Source organism: Podarcis cretensis (genome assembly GCF_951804945.1).
Source record: "Podarcis cretensis genome assembly, chromosome: 10".
NCBI classification, from domain to species: domain Eukaryota; kingdom Metazoa; phylum Chordata; class Lepidosauria; order Squamata; family Lacertidae; genus Podarcis; species Podarcis cretensis.
In genome coordinates, this window is record NC_137179.1 from 40036156 (window position 1) to 40057056 (window position 20901).

Here is a 20901-nt window from a genome sequence, read left to right on the forward strand (position 1 = left end):
TAGAGCTCCCACTGCCACAACCCCTTGCTAAACTCAGGGATTTGGGACTCGGCTTCTCCTCCCCCACTTTTGATTCCCTGCAACTACCCATGTTTCCTAGACACAAGCAAAGATTCCCTGAGAACACAGGAAACTGCCTCTGACCATTGGTCCATCCAGCTCCATACTGTCTACATTGCCTGGCAGTGGCTCTCCAGGGTTTCAGACAGAAGTCTCTCCCAGCCCTACCTGGAGATGCTGGGAATTGAATCTAGCACCTTCTACATGCAAAGCAGTTGCTCTACCATAGAGCTATGGCTCCCTTCCAGTTCCTTCAGCCATTCCTGAGAGGATCTCTGGATTCCACTCTCTCCTATGCCACAACATTTACCAGGTCGCCATTGGCATGCCCTTTTCTCCATCTGACTTATTGTTTGGCTACTTGGAGGAAGGATGGACACACAGGCATAAACAGATAAAATAACAAAAATTGTTCCTGAACGTCTTCACTTAAGAACACATTCTCACAGGGCCCTTAATTATATGTTTTTAGTGTACTTAGATCTGGGCACAAATTGCTTTGCATTTGCTATTATATTACCGTTATTCACTCGTGCTGGTTTTGGTGTTCTTTAATGCTGTGTTATTTTTGCACATTTTTTTGGTTTTGTAAGCCACCCACAGAAAATGAGATAATAGTAAGTGAAATTCAACTAAGATTTATTCTGAGTAGACTCACTGAAATGAATTAATATGACTAAGTTAGGCCCGTTAATTTAAATAGATCCGCTGTGATCACAAGTGTTTAAATGCTTGACAGCAATCACAGCAACAACTCTGAATTCTGTGGCCCCATTCAATGTCTATTATTGTGTGTGTGTCTTGAGATGGATGCCAACAACACAGAGAGAAGGAAACACACAGAGACAGAGTGCAACTGAGAGACTGAGAAATCCAGAACTTTAAGCAGCTCATGTTTTGACATCTATAAGCTGTTTTTATTTTTTTGTATAGCTCCTAAGAATGTTAAGCATGTTATAATAATTGTTTTTTAAATTAGATGATTATTATAATTATTATGAAAAACAGTATCATACATACTAGAGATCATGGGAAATGTAGTTTTTGAGTGTCCAAGTGTTTGAGAGACCAAGTGTTCTGGAAATGATTTGTCCCACAACTCCTTACACCTGGGGCACCTCTGAGCAGGCTGATGGCAATGTCCCAGGTGCCCAGAACCTTGGGATCTAGTTTACAGGGCCCCTGCTCTTCCTACTGAGTACTCAACAGATGGTGAATGAATGAATGAACGAATGAACTGGATTCCAATGGCTGCCTGGACGCCTGGAGAAGAATGGGGAACCTGTGACCCTCCAGATGTTGTGACGTTCCCAAGCCCCAGCTCCTATCAGCCTCAGCCAGCAAGGGCACTGATCAGCGATGATGGGAGCTGTAGTCCAACAACATCTCTCAAGGACCACAGGCTCTTTGTCCCTGTTCTTGGACTTGGAGCCTGTTGAATAGCCCCAGGCCGGTCACTCAAATAACCACTTTGCATTTAAATACATGGGGAGCTATTCTGTGCATTGCCCAGTTGCAGAAATGTAACCTAAAGTTCACTTGGGTTCCTTAAAGGTGGTGCATTTGGAGAGTTGCTCACCTGACAATCTGCTATGTTGGCTGCTGCTAATTCAGGCTGTGATTTATATAACATATAAAATGGATGCATATGCATGCTCGCTCTGCCACATGTTCACTGATGGCAGAGGGTGTGATATTGCAGATGCAGGTCTTCTATCCCAGTGTTAAGCATTAGTGTGCATACAGCAGGGATCCTGATTATGTACACACAGTTGTAGACATGTAGGTCTCTTTCACACTAACACTGAGCATCCAGATGTTAGGGACAGTGGAGCCCGTAGGAATTTCCCTACTCCCCCCCCCCCGACATATTTAGTATACACATGTGGCAGGGGGAATATACATACACCTAGAAATTTCAGGAAATCAAGCTAACTGTGCAATTCTATACATGCCTACTCAGAAGTAAGGTGGATATACATATGTAAGGGGCCATAGGATTGCAGGCCAAATTTCAAAGCTCACACTGAGATCACAAAGTCACCTGCTGTTTGGCAAGTGCCACCCAGTTGCCACCAATTATGCTGCCATTTTCCCCACTGGTCTTCCCAGACTAAATACGTCTACTTGGAAGTAAATCTCATGTATTTCAGACTTTAAAAAACAATAATAAAGCCACAACATTAGCTTTACGATTACAGCAAAGTTAAATTCTGTTTTAGTGTGAGGTAGAGGTAGCTAACTTTTGGTTAATTTTATGACATGTGAGAGGGCCTAAATCACCTTGAAGAATTGGCCAAATTGGCCAAAGAGAAAAATGGTTCAAATGCCAGACAAATAGCAAGTGCCTGACATTTTACTAGCTATCCAACTTTGTGACTTTGGAAAGAGTTTAATGAATTTCCTCCAAACTGTCTTTTTTTTAATAGGAATACATTTCCACAATATTCCAACAGCTATTTGTTTATCTTTGTGAACACTTCAGCTGCTCTGATTACAATGCCTTGTGACATTTACGAAGGCGGGGGAAATAAAAAATGTGTGTTAAGGAAAATAAAATTATACAATTAACGATCGGCATAGAAAGGAATAAAAAGAAAACAGATGGTTGGCTGCAATTACTGTTTTTATAGAATTCTTAGTCAAGCAGAGTATAAGTTGCAAAAAAAAAAAAAACAACCAACTAGAAATATTGTCTTATCATACTACAGGAGGTTAGATTTCTTCTAATAGTTAACAAATGCACTGAATCTAAAGAGCAAAATTGTACAATGGTTTGATCATAAGTGTAACACATTTACCATCTGGTTGCCTTTCAAGAATTTGTACTCATCTAGAAATTCTATTAAAACACTTAATATATATTATAATTAAATCATACCTACAAATTAGGAAGCAATCATCCTAGTCACTGAAACTCCTTACAGCTGGAGAAACTCCAATGAACACATGGAGCTCAGCTCCCCTGACATGCAGGGTTCTCCCATTCATTTTAATGCATGTAGGGCTGTTTCTTGGCCTCAGATCAGGAAGGAAGATCAGAGTTCCTCTCAAACTAAAAAGTACATCTTGAGCTTACTCTCTCTCTCCCCAGTGGATGTGACAGATTTCCATGCAAGAACCCCATGGTACACGCCAAAGTGCCCCGTGTGGCTCTGGCTTGGGTGCCAACGATGGCCAAAATATGAGTTGATTTCAGAAGTGTCAACACAGAGAGCTTGCAGTTAAAGAACCAGAGCTTTGCTATATTAAATACCTGTGGGTAGCTATCAGTCCTCGGTAGAACAGATATGTCATAGGTGGCAGCAAAATGACTTTTGGCTTGTTGGATTTGCCCATACCGTTCCCTCTTTCTCCACTTTGCCCTTCGGTTTTGGAACCAGACCTACATCAGAGAAGACAACAATGGTTAGACTACTCAGAGGGATGACCTGAGGCAAAGGGCAAGATAACATACCCCTCCACAACTGGACTGGCAGCTGAATCTTACTTCAAGACTTACTTTTTAAGTTTAGAGAAAAGGTGAGTAAGAGGCAACATGATATAAGTTTCTTAAAATATGCACGGAAAGGAGAACGTGGCTAGAGAAAAGGTTTTTTCCCACTCATAGAATCCTAGAATTGTAGAGTTAAAAGGGACCCAGAGAGTCTTCTAGTAAGGTAAGAGGTAAAGGACCCCTGGACAGTTAAGTCCAGTCGAAGGCGATTATGGGATTGCGGCACTCATCTCGCTTTCAAGGCGAAGGCACTGGTGTTTGTCCACAGACAGCTTTCCAGGTCATGTGGCCCGCATGACTAAACTGCTCCTGGTGCAATGAAACATTGTGACGGAAGCCAGAGCACATGGAAACACCGTTTACCTTCCCGTCGCAGCAGTACCTACAGTGGACACTCGGGTTGCAAACATGATCCGTGCGGGAGGTACATTCGCAACCCGCAGCATTCACAACCTGCAACCAGCGCGTCTGCACACAAGCGGGTCACGATTTAGCACTTCTGCACATGAGCAAGCACAGAAATCCAGAAGAAACCCATTCCGGTTCTTCCGGGTTCGGCGCGGTGCGCAACCCGAAGCATCTGGAACCTGAAGTATGACTGTATTTATCTACTTGCTCTGGTGTGCTTTCATACTGCTAGGTTGGCAGGAGCTGAGACAGAGTAACCAATGGCGGAGCTTCATACTCCAGCACTGGGGGCAGAGAGCAGGTGGGGGCGGGGATGGCGCGCGTCCCAGGGCCATGATGCGCCACCCGCAGGGGCGGGGCGCGTGTCCTGGGGGCGGGGCATGCCGCCTGCAGAGGTGTGGTGCCCAGTGCGGGCGGGGGGGCAGCCACGATGGTACCGTACCAGGATCGTGCTGCCGGGGGTTGTGTGCTCCCCCCTCACTCCTCTTCCTCTGCAAGTGAGAATAATGGGAGTTCACCCCATTGTGGGGATTTGAACTGCCGACCTTCTGATTGGCAAGCCCAAGAGGCTCAGTGGTTTAGACCACAGCACCACCCGTGTCCAACCCCTTGCAATGTAGGAATCTAAACTAAATCATACATGACAGGTGGCCAGCCAACCTCTGCTCATAACACTAGAATTTGTGGGCATCCAATGAAGCTGAACATTGGAAGATTTAGGACAGATAAACAAAAGGATTTCTGCACTTAGCACATAGTCAAACTATGGGACACACTCCCCCAGGAGGCAGTGATGGCCAGCAATTTGGAGGTCTTTAAAACAGGATTAGACAAACTCATGGAGGAGAGGGCTATCAATGGCTACAGGCCATGATGACTATGCCCTACCTCCACAGTTAGAGGTAGCAATGCTTCTGAATGCCTGTTGTTGAAAACCATGGGAGGGGACTGTGCTCTTGTACTCATGTTATGCTCACTGGTTTCCCGCAGGCATTTGGCTAGACACTGCGATAACAGGGTCCTGGACTAGATGGGCCATTGGCCCAATCCAGCAGGCTATTCTTATATTCTTATCACCAGTGACCATGTCCCTCTGCCACAACTGAGGACAGCAAACTGGCTAAGAAGGTGCTGTTTTGGCTGCATGGCACACACAGCTCTGTCCTCCAGCATCTAACCTCCACAGCCTTCCCCTTAGCTCCTGCTGCCTGAGGAGGCTGCCTCACACTGCCTAATGGTGGAGTTGGCCCAAGTCAATTATACAATATTGACACTGAGAAACACTTAGAATCTGCTACCAGACACAAAAGAGATCAATTAATTGGTGCCAATTACTGCAAGGGTGTCAACCTGAATAAAATGTGGTGGGGCAAGGTAAGCCCCACCCCACATTCAATCACAAGACACAGTGCACACAAACACCATCTGAATGGCAATGCCTATCAACTTAGGGGGGAGGCTCAAATATTTTATTGGGTTGGCCAAAGGGACCTCGACCCCTAGGAGTTGGCTCCTATGATTAGCTGGATGAATCGTCTAACTCTGAATAAAACAGCTCATTCAATCCTAATGTAACAAGCTTCTTATTTTTATTGTCTTGTGGTGTTTGGCTAGAGGAGAACTCTGAGACTGTGACTGATTTAGTAAAAGCAGCAGCAGATTACTGTCTTGTGTAGGACTCAGTTATCTGAATGCTCTGGCAGATGCTGAGATGGCAGCCCACTGTCTCCTGGCTTCGTTCAGATTTCATATTCTGAGTCACCCTGTTCTGAGTTCCAGCCATCCCATATGTTCATGATGGATCAGGTTAACCTATCACCGCCACACTTTAAAAAGGGCATCCCTTGGTTACTTCCAAAATCCCTTCAGGAGAGTTGACTGAATGGCTTCCTAAACAATGTTATTGGTGGAAGGGGATGAGCTAATTTTAAAAAATGTAGAGCAAGTTATCTAAGGGCCAAGCATACTTTATAGTGATCTCTCTAGTCTAGGTCTGTGACTTACATATTTTTTTATATTTATTGTTTTTCAGGTATTGTTATCCATTTTTTAAAAAGAAAAATGCTTGAAATGGTACGCAAAATGGATAAAGTTACAGATTAAAATATCATCATAGCAGTAACATTTACAAAATGTGAATATACCCCTCAGCATGATGTCATTTCACATATAACACATTGGGGGGGGTAGCAAACTGGAATAAACATTATTTCATAGTCCACCAAAGACAATCAAAGATGGAGCCAGGTGGGTCACTTTAAAAAAATTAGACACAACCTTAATTTTGCTACCATAATGGTAAATGATGGGAAAGCTCCTGCCCCTCATATCTCCAAAGGTAGGAGAACAGCCTTCAGTCTTCAGCATTCAGACCAGGTGAAAGAAGACGTGGTTCTTAAGCTATTTAGGGCTTTACACTTTTTAAAAACTGAGAATGGAAACATAGTTGCAGCCAATGACAATTGCATAAAGTAGGAAAGGAATTAGGAACCTGTAGTTTGACCAAACTGCGGGAGGCAGTGGAAGACAGGAGTGCCTGGGGTGCTCTGGTCCATGGGGTCACGAAGAGTCGGACACGACTAAACGACTAAACAACAACAACAATGTTGTTGGATTAGGAACCCAGATGTTGTTAGATTCCAGCTCCAGCCAGCATGGACAACAGTCAAGGATCATGGGTGTTGGAGTTCAGCAATGGGCCACAGGTTCCCCACCTCTGATGCATACAAAGGATGCTTTCACTCCATCAAATAGTGAACTCAGCTAGTAAGTGCCACCAGGATCAGGAAAGTCCCTAGGTACTTAAAGAACCTGGGGGCACAGGTCCATGGCATAATATCTGCATATGCTAAATACGTGTATGGGGAATTAAGGTGGTGGAACTCTAGAGTCTCATCAGCAAGGCACTTTGCAGTGCCCTGAGTCTTTAAAAAAGATTGAGTGGGGGCAACCTAGAAGGGAGGACTAAGCATGCTGAGCACAGTGACCATTGAAAATGAAAAACAGAAGAGTGGAGTGCTTTCTTAAAAGGAATGACAAGTTTCCAAACTATCGCCAAAGGCAGCACCATGCCTAATATGTTACAATAGTCCACAGTAATGATGTGGAGCTCCTGTACTTGTGCTTTGCCCTTGTTCACTTCTGGAGAGAGGAAGCTCCACACATATCAAAGAATACTTACATTCTGTTGAAGTGAAAGAGGAAGCATTTGTGATCAGAGGAGCTCCAGACAGACACACACACACACACACACACACACACACAGCTCCTGCACCCAGACAAATGTGTTTGAAACTTTAAATCGTATCACTAGTCATGTATTTATATAAATCATTGCCAAAAGGTTGTTCATGTGAGTTACACGTTATTACCATAGCATTTGTTGCCAAAGCTATTCCCTCCTCTCACTCACCCTATTTCAAAGCCCCTGAATAAATAAATGGATCCTGTTTCTTTCAACAACAACGAAACACAACTTGAAACAAATATCAAAATAGCATTGTGGTGTCAAATGGCAGGGAGGTTGTTCTCCTCTGTGCCACAACATTTCTGGTCAAATTACACAGCATTAAACTCAGCTCAAAAATAGTGCTGTTCCCCCTGGCTCATGTTTAAAGATCAGCAAAAGAGGAAAGAACTAAAGCCTTTAATGCATTTCAAATCTAATATCGGAGCAGGAACTTTAAACAGAAATGTTTCTGAAACTGATTTGAGTGTTAATCATTTGTGGAGGTTATTTATTGCTTTTAGCCCTTCAGGATACCCAAACACACATGTACCCGCCCCTTCCTAATATTGCCCAAAGCAGCAGGGACGGCCTTTTAATTTCCATAGACCCGTTGCAAATTTAATGCGTCAGTTTTGAAAAATGCCCCCCCAAAAAACAATCAAAGCACAACCCCGGCTTAAACCTGTTAAGCATTTCTTTTCTTTTTATGAACCTAGGCTGCCGGTGCAATCCTGCCCTTAGCAATTCGTGCAGAAATTCCACTGAAGTCAATGGGGCTATTCCAGTCCTTAACCAATTGCAGGATTGCACCTCTTGTGGGCAAATTTGTATTATCTATTGTGCCGAAGGCTACAAGAAACCATTCCCTCCCCCCTTGCTGTCTCCGCAGGAGGCAGAGAGAACATATTATGGGAATTTAGTAATGAGGCCCTTTCATTGAAAAAGTCCTTGACAATCTCCTTAAGCTGGGTGCCAATTAATCCACTGACATGCGGCAGGAAAGAGAACAACTCCGATAAATTAGGTTCAGGCTGACTCTCTCGGCATGGATGCAGGACGAAACTTAAATTGGATCTTGATGAAATGCCGCGGAAGGGAGACGTACGGAGCATATCCAGCCAGTCATTTGGCTAAACTAAATAAAACAATTTGCTTGAATTTAAAGGAACTGACGGGGAAGAAACCCACATTTTTTAATGCTGACACTCCCCCAAAATGTTTCTGTTTACATCGATTTACTCAAAGCCAGCTCTTGGCAAAGATAAAGTAACCATTTGCCTATACAAAACAAGGCAACAATCTGCTGCTTGTTATCCCTGCCTAGCCAGATGCGGGTCTCTAATGATGTCAGGCCTTTGAAAATTGCTTAATATTGTGATGGAAGACTCGGAGGAAGAAAGATCCCCAGTTTCTTGCATTGGCCTTTTTCAGTAGGCTGATCAGAAATGCAAAAATCCAGGGCATTTAGTTCAATAAGCACGGAAATCTCTGTGTACACAAAGCATAAAATAAACATTCTCAAGGGGGGAAACTGAAACCAGCAATTTTGTTCCAAGGAGAGCACATAATATATACAGACTGTAAATCCACGCTCTCTTTATCGTGCTCCACACAAAACTAGACAGATCTGATTCTGGCACCTTTACCCATCTTGGACAACAATGTGGCATGAGAGAGCCCAAACTTATTGCAACCCAGAAGATAAAACTGAGCCAAGCTCCATCCCACTTACGGCCAGATCTCTTGACTCTACTCAAAGAGTGTAAAATGATGTTGAGCATGGGCAGAAATTGCAGTTATGTCAACATCAAGGTACAAATGAAGGGGGTGGGTAATCTGAAAGCATGATATCTGGATTCTGTGAACTTACTCTCAGAAACAGACTTAAAAATAACCTCCAATTTGTTTATTTTTTGGCACCAAGACTTTCAAAGAGAATCCAGACTCTAAAGAGTTGCTGAACATTCTGGATTTAAGGGGAAGGAATGCAATTGGAGGGATGTCATTTTAGAATTCTAAGAATAGCCATATCTTTTGTTTGTTTGTTTTGTTGGGTGCAGATCTGCTAGTGAAGGAGCATATCTTGTCAAACTGACTTTTTATAAGTGCCAGTGCCCTGGAAAGTTCAGAAACAGACACCTTTGTTCAGTTCCTCATGCTTCAATATCTGTCTCCATTATTTCTTAGCAAGGCCTTTTCAAATCACAAAATTGTATTCAGTCTGAAGAGTAAACCTCACATTGTCAGTTACTCTGTTCAGATTTTTTTAAAAAAAAAAAAAAATCCAGCTTCTGTAGCTGTTCTCCCGATTTAGCACTGTACAAAACTTCCTAAAGGCAGGCATCCATTGAGGAGACTGTAAAAATCTATTACCTCCTAATGAAAAAATATTTCACTGAATTTGACGGTTCATTTGGTTTGCAAATTATCACGATCTGCAGCATTTTTTGCATGTGCAAACTGTTTTCCCATTTTTATCTTGTGGTGTTCAATGGGACGTGATTCGGCTCAGTGGGCAGGATCCAAAGAATGGAGAGGCTGGTTGTGAAAGCTTTGCAGTGCAATCCTACCCATGTCAACTTGGAAGCTCCCTTTAGACATTGGTTGCCTCCACATTGCGAAACACGGGTGCAAAAAGTTTTAGGGGTGTGCCTCTGCAGCTGCTGCCCTGACAAGAGGTGCTTGCCATCCCACCTGCTCATCAAACCTGAGCAGCATGCCAGGCAGGAGCTGAGAGAGGATGGCTGGCAAGACTCGTGGCATGGGTGCTGCCCCAGCCTGAGCAGGTGCAATACTTGCCTTAGAAGACACAATACTTGTTCTGGGTGCTGGCAACCCATGCTACACCACTGGGTGGCACTTACTTTACAAAGGTCTGCAGTGAAGAGAGTTTTGTGCATAGCTGTGCACCCAAAGCTTTCAATGGAATCTGGAAGCATTCCGGTTCCATGGCACCCTCTCTACAGATGTTGGTGCTGTTAGTGTAGACATCAGAGGAAGGGCAGGCTGAACAGCACGATGTTGCGGGTGAGACTGCTCAGCACAACCCCCACTCCTTGCCCCTGTTAACAGCAATGTGAGAGCTCACCATGCCTGAAAGGAACATGATATGGAACATTGGGAGTTGCCTTATGCCAAGTCAGAGACCATTTGTCCATCTGGCTCAGCACTGCTTGCTCTGACTGGCAGCTGCTCAACAAGATTTCAAGCAAGAGCTTTTCCTCGCCCTTCCTGGAGACAGCAGGGATTGAAACTGGGACCTTCTAGGTCAAAGGCAGATGCTCCATCTCTGAACTACAGCCCTTGCCCATGAATTCAAAGGGGCTTCTTCCCAGGTATGTTGGTCTAGGACTGCAGCCTCAAACTTGCTATATTCTCCCCTGGCACATGGCAAACTAAGAGAAGTTTAAAGAGTGGCTTGCGATATGGCCATGGGGGAGTCAGCTATTTGACAGAAAAGCCAAAAATTCCACTGGGAAACAAGCAAATCCCTTTCCTGAGTCTAAGCAGTTCTTTGGACCCAGGCCAATAGGTACTAGGCAGTGATCCAGACAGCCAAAGCCTAGAGGAAGGGTGGTGCTTCCCCCATCAAAAAATGAAAAGAAAGACCCACGTACATACATATGCAACAGTAAAAAGACATAATCCAGATTTCCGTCCTTCATGTTTTTGCACGCATCTTTTACACCCACAGTCCTCGGGATTGAGGACTGGACTGAGACAAAGGATTTTAGCACATTATGCATGTTAATTGGCTGACCAATGCCAGGATCTCTGTGTCATCAACAATTGTTTTGTGAATTACTATTGCTAATTAGGTATTTATCACTGTCTGTACTTCTCTGCATTCAATTTCCCTCTGACCTCATGGCTAACACCCCCACATACAAAACCCCATGGTATTTATACATACCTGCAACTCAGGATAACACTCCATACATCGGATGAAGTGACATGACCTATAGTCCATGAAAGCTTATGCCATAATAAATCTGTTAGTCTTAAATGTGCCACAAGACTCTTTGTGGTCTTAGCTACGGTATTTGGGATGTTTTTCTAGATGCAAATGCTTTTAAAATGACCTTCCCCAACCCAGTGTCTGCTAGATGCTATGGACTCCAACTTTTTAGAAATGATATTTGAGGGTTGGAATCCAAAACATATAGAAGATGCCAGTTCAAGGAAGACTGCTTTAAATGGACAGCAGTTATTTCTAAAAACTTCCATGGATTAATCTTTTTTGGGGGGTGGAGGTAGGAAACCAATACTTTTATTTTTAAGTTACAAAAGTTAGCCAAAGCATGCATGTTTAGTAAGTTCCACTGGAATCAATGTAATGTACTGCAGAACAAATTTTGGTCTCTGAATTTTCAGTTTCTTTATTGACTTCATCTCATTCTTTGATTCAAAGAATGTTCTCCCATCTTGTCTCCACCAATACACCCACAGTAGGTGCAAGAGTTTATTGGACGGCATGTATTTTTTAAAAAAACTTCTACTTTGAACTGTTTTATGTTTATGACCCCAGTGATGTAGCCATGCTAAACTGCACACCCATTTCTCCTTTAAGCATCAGTGTGTATTATGTTTTCAAGCTTCTGAACATGCCTCCGCTGACTTCTGTGGGATTTGCTTCCGAGAACGTACACTGAAGAGCATAGCTATAACTAATGTGAAGCCTTTTCATACATTACATAATGGTTTGGCCACTGAGTACCATATATGCTTCACAGGTCACAGGCTGCCAGTCCTAGCTGTGTGGATGGTTGCATGTACATGGCTCATAATTTGCATTTTTAAGTGTACCATTTAAATAGCTTAGATGTGTGGAGCTTAAAATGAGGGGGGTGGGGGTAATATGTTAAACAGCCCTAATTAGTCACCAATGTTCCCATTCAAAGATGTACAAGGATATTTAAGCCAACAATTAGCATGGCATTGTTCATTAAGCATGGGGGATTAACAACAAAGCATAGAAGCCTGTCAGGTTAATGCAATAGACCATAGGATACAAGATTCCATCCTTTTTAAAACACCTCATTGATACTGATATTATGAAAGGGAGAAATGTGCTAAGCTTGGCAAACCCTCACCATGCTCAACTCCCACCCAGAAACCAAAGTCCCCACTTTGGAAGGACGTGTGGATCCAGAATTGGCCTCCACAGTCACTTATGGACTCATTGTTAAAACCGTGTTTATGGAAGACAATCTTACTCAGCTACGAGTGATCGCCAAAGAAGAAGTAAATTAGCAGTAAAATACTGCTAATGCCACACAGCAGTGTCAGCTCACTGTCCAGAATGGTTCGGAGACATAGAAACTGCAATTATAACATTTTAGAGACTGTGGATAGTTCTTGTGCAACACTGTATAACCATTCTGCAGATGCAAATCCTTGTCATGTGTGATTGCTTACACTGGCTTTTGCATTTCCAGAGCCCATAATGTTAATGTATTGCATGAACTATGTGTTCCTCTCTTCCGCTCTCTTTCCCTCATTAACATCACCCACATTCAGAATGCAAACAGTGCAGCAAAGGCACAAAGGCACTTTTGGCATCATGCAAAAATAAAGACCTGAATATGTGAAATATGGCTAGTCTGGCTCAGTTCAAAACCCACAAATTTGGTAGATGTCCCTAACTAAGCAAGCCGTTGTGCTTTAGTCTCAGCCCGTTGACCCTGGTCCACCTTACAGGACTGTTGTGAGAGTTGCTGAAACAACAGCTGCTAGTGCTGATGGCTATGACTTATCAAATTTATTTGTCACCTAATACCTCGGCCTCTAGGTGACACACAACAAAATATTAAAAACAAGCCGAAGTAACAGTTACAAATATTACTTAATAAACAATGGCTATTACTCAACAGATGGCAATGCACTGAACTGCTAACCCTCTTTCCCCAATACCAGAAGAGGAACTGACATATAATATTCTGTAAGATTGCTGATATTAGATTTAAAAAAAAACTACTTGTTGTTTTAAATAGGCCTAGGAGAATATGAAAACCTTCATCTCATACCACAATGACATTAATATTGCTGCAAGGTTAGCCTCTTTGTGGAGAGCATTCCACAGAAATGGGGAGCCACCACTGAGAAGACCCCTCTCTGTCTATTTCGTGCCTCAAAAGGAGACCATACTCAGAGGATAAAAGCCACTTTGGAAGATCTTAAGACCCAGCTAGGCACCTACAGAAAGAGGCATCCAGTCAGGTACCTAAAGCTGTGTGGGACTTGAAATGATGTGAAGCCCTTGAAACAATCTGTTCAGTATTACAACTGCTGACATGCCTTACTGGTTGAGTAGCAAAGCTACCAAAATAGACGTGCAGTCAGCTGGCCCAGCCTCAGATCGAAACACAACATCCTCCTCTGTCTGAGGGATAATTCAGACAAGGCTCTTGCTCAGCCTAATGAGCTTTTTTAGCCTCCAGAATGAGCGGCTTTGTTTTTGGATGGAACCGCAGCTCCTACCTGAACTCTGGCCTCGGTGAGTTCTGTTCTCAGAGCCAGCTGCTCCCGTACATAAACATCGGGGTAGTGTGTCTTCTGGAACACTTTCTCCAGCTCTTCCAGCTGCAAACTGGTAAATGTGGTCCGGTGCCTCCTCTTCTTGCTGCTAGAAACGTTGCTGTCGCACTTATCTCCCAGTTCGTCCATCTCGCCTTTCTCCTGCATCCCTTTGGCGGGGGACATGCGGAGGCTGTTGCAGTTGTCCAGAGGTCTCCCCAGCTCGGTGTGAAGTGGCTGACCTTCCACTTTGGTAATTCCATAGTTCACTGTACAGCAAAGGGGAAACAAGCTTGGGTTGGGGTTCCTTTCGTTTTTAAATTTGGAAGCATTTTGCGGGGAAGTGGGGATGGAATTATTATTGAAATGGCTACAGCTGAAGAGGAAGAGCCCATGCCAGAATCACAGACTGCTTATATTAACAACTGCCTTTAGCCATGCCTTTCTTGAACCTTAGCATGCCTACTGGAGTTCAATGTGACTTACTCCCAGGGAAAGTGCCCACCAAGTGTGGTGCCCTCCAGATCTTGTTGAACTACAACTCCCATCACCGCCAGCCAGATTGGGGAATGGGCAGGGATGGTGGCAACTGTAGTCCACCACATTGGCTAGCCCCGATCTACAGGGTTGCTGTCTAAGTCATGCTATTGGAATACATTCTTGCAAAGTGCCGGCTACCACATTTACCTGGAAGTCAGTCCCATGGAGATTCAAAGAGAATTTGCTTTGAGACGCCTATATTTCAAATCACAACTATGCATTTTGCAGTGCAAGCAAACCAAATAATAGACACTGTAAACCTGAAGGAGCGTCTTCGCCCCCATGGTTCAGCCTGGACACTGACATCCAGCTCCGAGGGCCTTCTGGCGGTTCCCTCACTGCGAGAAGCGAAGTTATAGGGAACCAGGCAGAGGGCCTTCTCAGTAGGCGTGCCTGCACTGTGGAATGCCCTCCCATCAGAAGTCAAGGAAATAAACCACTATCTAACGTTTAGAAAACATCTGAAGGCAGCCCTGTATAAGGAAGTTTCTAATGTTTGATGTTTTACTGTGCTTAATGTTTCAATTTGTTGGAAGCCACCCAGAGTGGCTGGGGCAGCATATACATTATTATTATTATTATTATTATTATTATTATTATTATTATCATCATTAGTAGTAGTATTAAACATCAGATCAAAATAGACTTGCAAAGGCACATTGCAGTCCTATGCATCTGTTCTTAGAAGTGTGTTTAGGTTCATTTCTGTCCCTTCCAAACCTATTTCAGCTTTCACCCTCAAGTACTTAAGCAATAGCCCTTTGCATGCTTACCTGGGAGTAAGAGAATTCCATCTGATTAAATATGCAGAGACCCAAGAGAATATGAAAACTTTCTATAAAGTGCTTTGTTTGGATGAATTTCCAAACTATTTCATTTTTTAAGCCATTATAGTAGCTTTAAATTGTTAAGGGAGGGAAGTGTGTAAGAAATGTATGTGGAAAAGAAGCGCACTTGCAAATCAAGAATAATGAAGGGAGTGAAAAGAAATAAAAACGCCCCACTTTTGTTTTTTTTAATGCTCTTGGTTTTATATAGCGGCTTTGCTTTTAATTAAGGAGTATTTTTACAAAGTGGTGGGGGTTCTCTTCAAAATCATAACTCAGTCAAAGAGATTATTTCCTATATTTTTGCACTCGTCCTACAAGAACCATTTATCTTTGAAAAAACACTTGCTGCCCAAGATAAGGATTAAAGTATTTTCCCCCTTTAGCTTCTGAACTAATTCCCAGCCTTTTTTGCTAAATATTTCTGAGATAACTGATGCAGCCTGCTACAAGATTTGAATGATCTCCAACTCCCCCCCCCTTCTTTTGACAGGTGGGGAGTAGAGAAATTCCAGTCCTTGGGGGCAGTAAAACATTACAAAGGATGGCACCCAAGCTGCCCTTTCAAGATTGTTTTAACGCTCTCTGCCACTCCCTGTAATTTCTTTACACCCTCCTGTTCATTTTCTGTAATTTTAACCAGACACAGACTGCAACCCATAACAGCCCACTTACTTAGAAGTAAGCACCTTCAAAACAAAATAAAAAAATTCCTTCCAGTAGCACCTTAAAGACCAACTAAGTTAGTTCTTGGTATACCAAGAACTAACTTTGTTGGTCTTTAAGGTGCTACTGGAAGGAATTTTTTTATTTTGTTTTGACTATGGCAGACCAACACGGCTACCTATCTGTAACTGTAAGCACCTTTGAAATCAGTGAAGCTAGCACCCAAGTAAGGCTGCAAACATATTTCCTATTGACTTTAATAGGGCTCTACTTCTGAGTAAATGTAGTTTGGGGCTATAAAACAGAACAGGAGTTCACAGTAGGTCAAGTCTTCTCAGCAATAAGTTCTTAAAAATATAGAGTTAAGGTACCCAATTTAAGGAAGCTAACGGGCCACGATTTACACCCTACCACTAGTATTACTTTCTGTTAAATGCTCCAGTACTGTCGTCCAGCATTGACCCAAATTGAAATAAGAACCAAACCTATACAAATTATGGCAAACCTATCACAAACATGCAATGTTAGATTCCCCAGGGATTATTTCACTTTTTCTATACCTAAGGATCTAGTAGGTCTTTTCTCCCATTTTTGTCCTACACACTTAAAATAATTGCCTTTGGAAGTTGTGTGAACTTGCTGTCAAACAATATTAAAATGGGAGTATTTTTATTTTATTTTTTTAAAAAAACAGATTCCATTATTATAAGCACCAAGGAAAATATTGCATTTTGATTTCAAAAAACCTGATTCTTAAGGCTGTGAACTAAAAACTTACCTAGAAGAATATTCTGCCACATAGGTTTGTGCTGTGCTTGTGCTTCCTACTGTATTGATTCTCTTTTTTATTTTAGGTTTACTATTCCAAAATGTTCAAAGCAGCATTCCAATAATTCAGAATAAGAATTGTATTTACAGACCTCTTGCAGCAGGATAATAAATGTGTCGTTTGTTACTATTTAGACATTTTTAGACAGATTGACGCATGGAATTACAAAAATTTCCTTACGCTTCCCTCATTTTTATATTCTTCATTACTGTTCCAAATATTGAACTATAAACAGAGCTGATCGTTTTCAGATTTCACAGTCACGGCAAAGGGCAGGCAAATGTTGAGTCTAACGTTAAAGCAAACAGAATCAAAATTATGCTGTGAAATCTTTGGCCCGGGAACATTTGCTGGCAAGATAATCCATCCCACTTTACAAGACTTTAAAAAAAGTTTCAGACAGGCTTCTTTTATCGTTTGGCTTTATTTCCTTTTTTAATCGCCTTGCTTTAACTTACGCTATATATAATGGGAAAGATCTCCAACCTCGTTAAACTCAACGAGGTTGCAATAAACATTTCACATCGCATTGGTTTGTCGGCTTGAAAGCACACACGGCAGCGAGCAGGTTAAGAAGGAAGAGAACGTCGCGCTGCATTCCGAGATGAAAAACTGGGTGTTTGAAAGCAGGTTTTTGTTGTTGTGCCTTTTGCGACAGTTTTTATAGATTTTGCTACATAATGTACCACGCGCAGCACAGTCTTCTCCCCCCCCCCCCCGCCCCATGGAACATTTAACGAGCCCCATTCCAACCAATGCTAATGGAAATCTGTGGGGGTTTATTTGCAAGTCACGATTGCCTCGAGGGTCAGGAAGGTGTAAGAAAGCATACAGAAGATGCCCATAGGCAAGTGAATTCATCAAGAGCCGGAAGTATAAATGGCATCTATAAATAAGGGGCGGAAGTATAATTGCCACTGACATGACCCGCGGCAGCAACTAAACGGTCACACTTACCGACGAGTAAGCCCCATTGAAGTCCACGAGATTTACTTCCGAGTAGACACGAGATTTTTCATTTTACTCGACGTGTCCCTTGGTTTTAACACCAAGTGGTATAGGTCAACCGGTGGAGCATGAGACTCTTAATATCAGGGTCGTGGTTTCGACCCCCAAGTTGGACAAAATATTTCTGCACTGAAGGGGGTTGGATTAGGTGATTCTGGCCGGTTCCTTCCAATTCTAAGATTCTATGCTATTACCAAATGTAATGGCTTGCATATTTTGTAGTACTGTTATCATCATTTCAGACGGTGAGGAAGAGGAGGAAACTGACCAAGAACGATCTGAAAATTTGTGTGCTTTTGAAGACGGTTTGGATTGGCATTTTGGTTTGTGAACTCACGTTTTTCTGGAGCTCTGGCAGACTAGAGGGTTTCTACAGACACGACCAGATGTTCCAGCAAACTTAGCCAGCACTTCCGGTGAGTAGAAAAGTAAGCGAAAGGGTAAAATGAGCCGACGGAATTTTGGGAGAAAGCAGTCCCCTACTTGCTCCTTCCGTAGTAGTTTTTGTTTGTTTATTCGTTTCTTTTGTTTTCAGTCAAGAAAAGTCTAAAGTAAAGAACGTAGCAGAGGACAAAGATGGGGAGGGCGGGCGACTGATCTCCAAAAAGCAGATATAATATTTGAATTTAAAATCATTGGAGTCAGATTATTGTCGCTATAATGTAGTGTGAGAGAAGATCAGAAAAATGGTGCTGCATTCAAATACCCTCCGGATCCTGGACGAATGCAGCCAATCAGGGGAAAATATGTATATTAATATTTGGCTGAGGGGGGGTGTAAGTCGGGCAGTTAAACATTTCGGCTTCCAATTTCCTCAGTAATAGCATAAAGATATAAAATGCTCTGATATACCTAATAGCATTCATAATGAACATACACACTCATTAGAGCTCTCTTGTTGCTTTGGGACATTTTAGCCGCTCCCGAAGGATCATTTTGGCTTATTCGCGACTCCCTGCGATACTTGGCTGTTACTTTTTCTGTTGCTGACAGTTAAATGTCTTCCTTGTTTCCTTCTGTTGTGTAATTAAACTGCGCGCCGCCGTTTTGCCTGTCGTTATAATTTAGTCTATATGATGAGATTATTAATTTATCCGTTTATGTTTGTGTTGCCAACATTTATTATTACATATGCTTAAAACCCATAGATGACAGACGGATTTAAAAGACGATCAAGATAATACGTGGGTAAACGCATTCGCACACTAGATAGATAAAGGCATTATTGTAGTGTAATGTTTTATTGTGTTTTAAATATCTTGGAAGCCGCCCAGAGTGTCTGGGGCAACCCAGATAGAAGGGCGGGGTACTATTAATAGTAGTAGGAGTAATAACAGTTGTAGCCAAAGCCTTTGCAACCTCTCTCTCTCTTTCTATATACACATACACGCGCAAAGTTAAAGGCCCATCTAAAGCAGGGCAAGACCGAAAAGTGCGTCCTTCCGCGGTTCCTCTCTCTGTTTTGCGTTATGGTCCCTCCTTCTGCTCCCAGACTCCGGCTGTAAATCCTTCCACAGATTTGGCTTTCAGGGAAGAGACGGAGAAGAAAAGGAGTCGGGGGAGTGTTTTCTTTTTGAAATACTGACTTTGGGGGCTACCTTCTTTCTCATATCCCTAAAGACAGGGGTGAGCGGGGAAGCGGATCTGAGGTCCTGCGGGACGCAGCTTCAGAGCTCACGAGTAAAAAGCCCTTGGCAAAAAATAATAATAATAGAAAAGCAAGGGCAGCTGAACGCCTCCAAGCTGCGTGACACTCGAAGGAGGACTTTAAAAGGGGAAGAAGAGGAAGAAGAAAAGCCCGAGGCCGTCGGAAGGTAAAATCCTCTTTGCAAATCAGCCGGCTGCTGGTGGGATGAATTGACGTTGGATCTTGGCGTCTGCCGCAACTTCCGATGGAGGCACGGGCGTCAGTTAAAGTCAAATCGGAATGCAACAGAAGAGGAGCATCACCTTCACATTGTCAACTTTTATCTTGTTTTCATCATTTAATGAGCGGCCCGTCTAAATACACTCTCCTCCCCGAAGGAAACCGGTTATAGCTATCCGGTTTTTGCGGGCTTCCAAGTCCTCGGATCGGTATGTTTCTAGCTGGCCAGGGCTGTTGGGATTGCGGAGAAACTAATCTAAATTCTATAACTAAGGTGGCGACCGTCTTCGGCAAAGCCTCTCCACAAAGGGAGAAGCGTCCCCGCTCGAGGTGCCTCCAAGGCGCCATCACCTTTTAGGAAACCGCGTTTGCGCCCCAGATTCTTCTGAGATCAAAAAGAGGGGGGTGTTCTCCCGAGAAGAACACTCCAAATCTGCGGTGGATTGGGCCACAATCTTGCCCGGCCTGCTGTGCGTGCGTGTGGGGGGGGGAGCTTTGCTGGAGAGGAGAGAACTGCCCCCCCCAAAAAAAATTCCAAAAACATTCTGCATGCAGACGCCCAAAAGAACCCGCTTCGCTTCGCCGACCCGGATCCCGTTTACACAGAAGGCCAAGCCACCCCTTTCCGGAGGAGAGCCGCTCCAAGCAGCGGATCTCGGACGGCTTTTCGGACACCCTCTCCCCACCCCGCACCTCACACCCTCGCCCCAGATCCTGGGCCGCAGTGCGGGCGGACTGTCGAGGTGTCGGCCAGCCCTTCACTCACCGGAGCCGTCCCTGCCCGGGGACGCCCTGTCCAACCTGGCGTGCGGGTTATAGGCGGCCTGGGCAACGCATTTGCCTCCGCCTTTGCCGTAGAAGGCCTCTCCGCCGTCCAGCGCTTCCATTACGTGCTCGAGGGGGGCCCCGGAGGCCAGGTAGAAGTCGCCTCCTTTGCCCGCCGCCGCCGGGGGGCTCTTGAGGCCGAATTTGTCGCTCAGGAACTCCATAATCCTCAACGGAGCCGCGGTCGCGCCTGGCCAGTCGTCGTCGCTGCTACTGTTGCTGCTGCTGCTCTTGCAGTTGTTGCTGGTGCTGCGGCGGAGGCGCCTCGACGGCGCTTTTATATCTTGAAGCTCAGCGGGGGCTTCTTGCGCAACCTTTCCAAACTGCGGCCTCCGCTGGCTCCACCCCGTCTCTGGCCCCCTCGCTCTCCACTCCCCGCCGCAACCTCGGCGGCCCACAGGGGATGGGTAGACAAGCGAATGATGGAGGGAGGGGGTCGGAGAAGAGCCCCTGGCCAACCGCAGCCAACTCACATTTCGCCCTGACTTCTGCAAGTCGAGAGGCGTCTTCCCCCACCCCCTGCCTTCTTCCTGCCTTCTCCCCCTCCCTCGCCCGCGACGTCGCCGCGATCCGGAGGGACTCTGGTCTGCTTTCGGCCCGTAAGAACGGGCAGCAGGAAACGGGCCGGCG

General features: G+C 44.1%; 1 protein-coding gene across 2 annotated transcripts in view; it reads right to left on the reverse strand.

The window, feature by feature from the left end:
* The window catches only part of ALX1 (ALX homeobox 1), a 31161-nt gene extending 10658 nt beyond the window's left edge, over positions 1-20503 (reverse strand). Inside the window, exons 1-3 of one of the 2 annotated variants that reach the window (XM_079991856.1) lie at positions 20213-20503; positions 13674-13978; positions 3317-3445 (exon numbers count right to left, since the gene is read on the reverse strand). In XM_079991856.1, the coding sequence (XP_079847982.1) occupies positions 3317-3445; positions 13674-13978; positions 20213-20435 (657 nt within the window). In that variant the 5' untranslated portion in view covers positions 20436-20503. The remainder of the gene's footprint in view (positions 1-3316; positions 3446-13673; positions 13979-20212) is intronic. The other variant, XM_079991855.1, reaches the window with a different exon arrangement.
* Between the last annotated feature and the right edge of the window lie 398 nt (positions 20504-20901).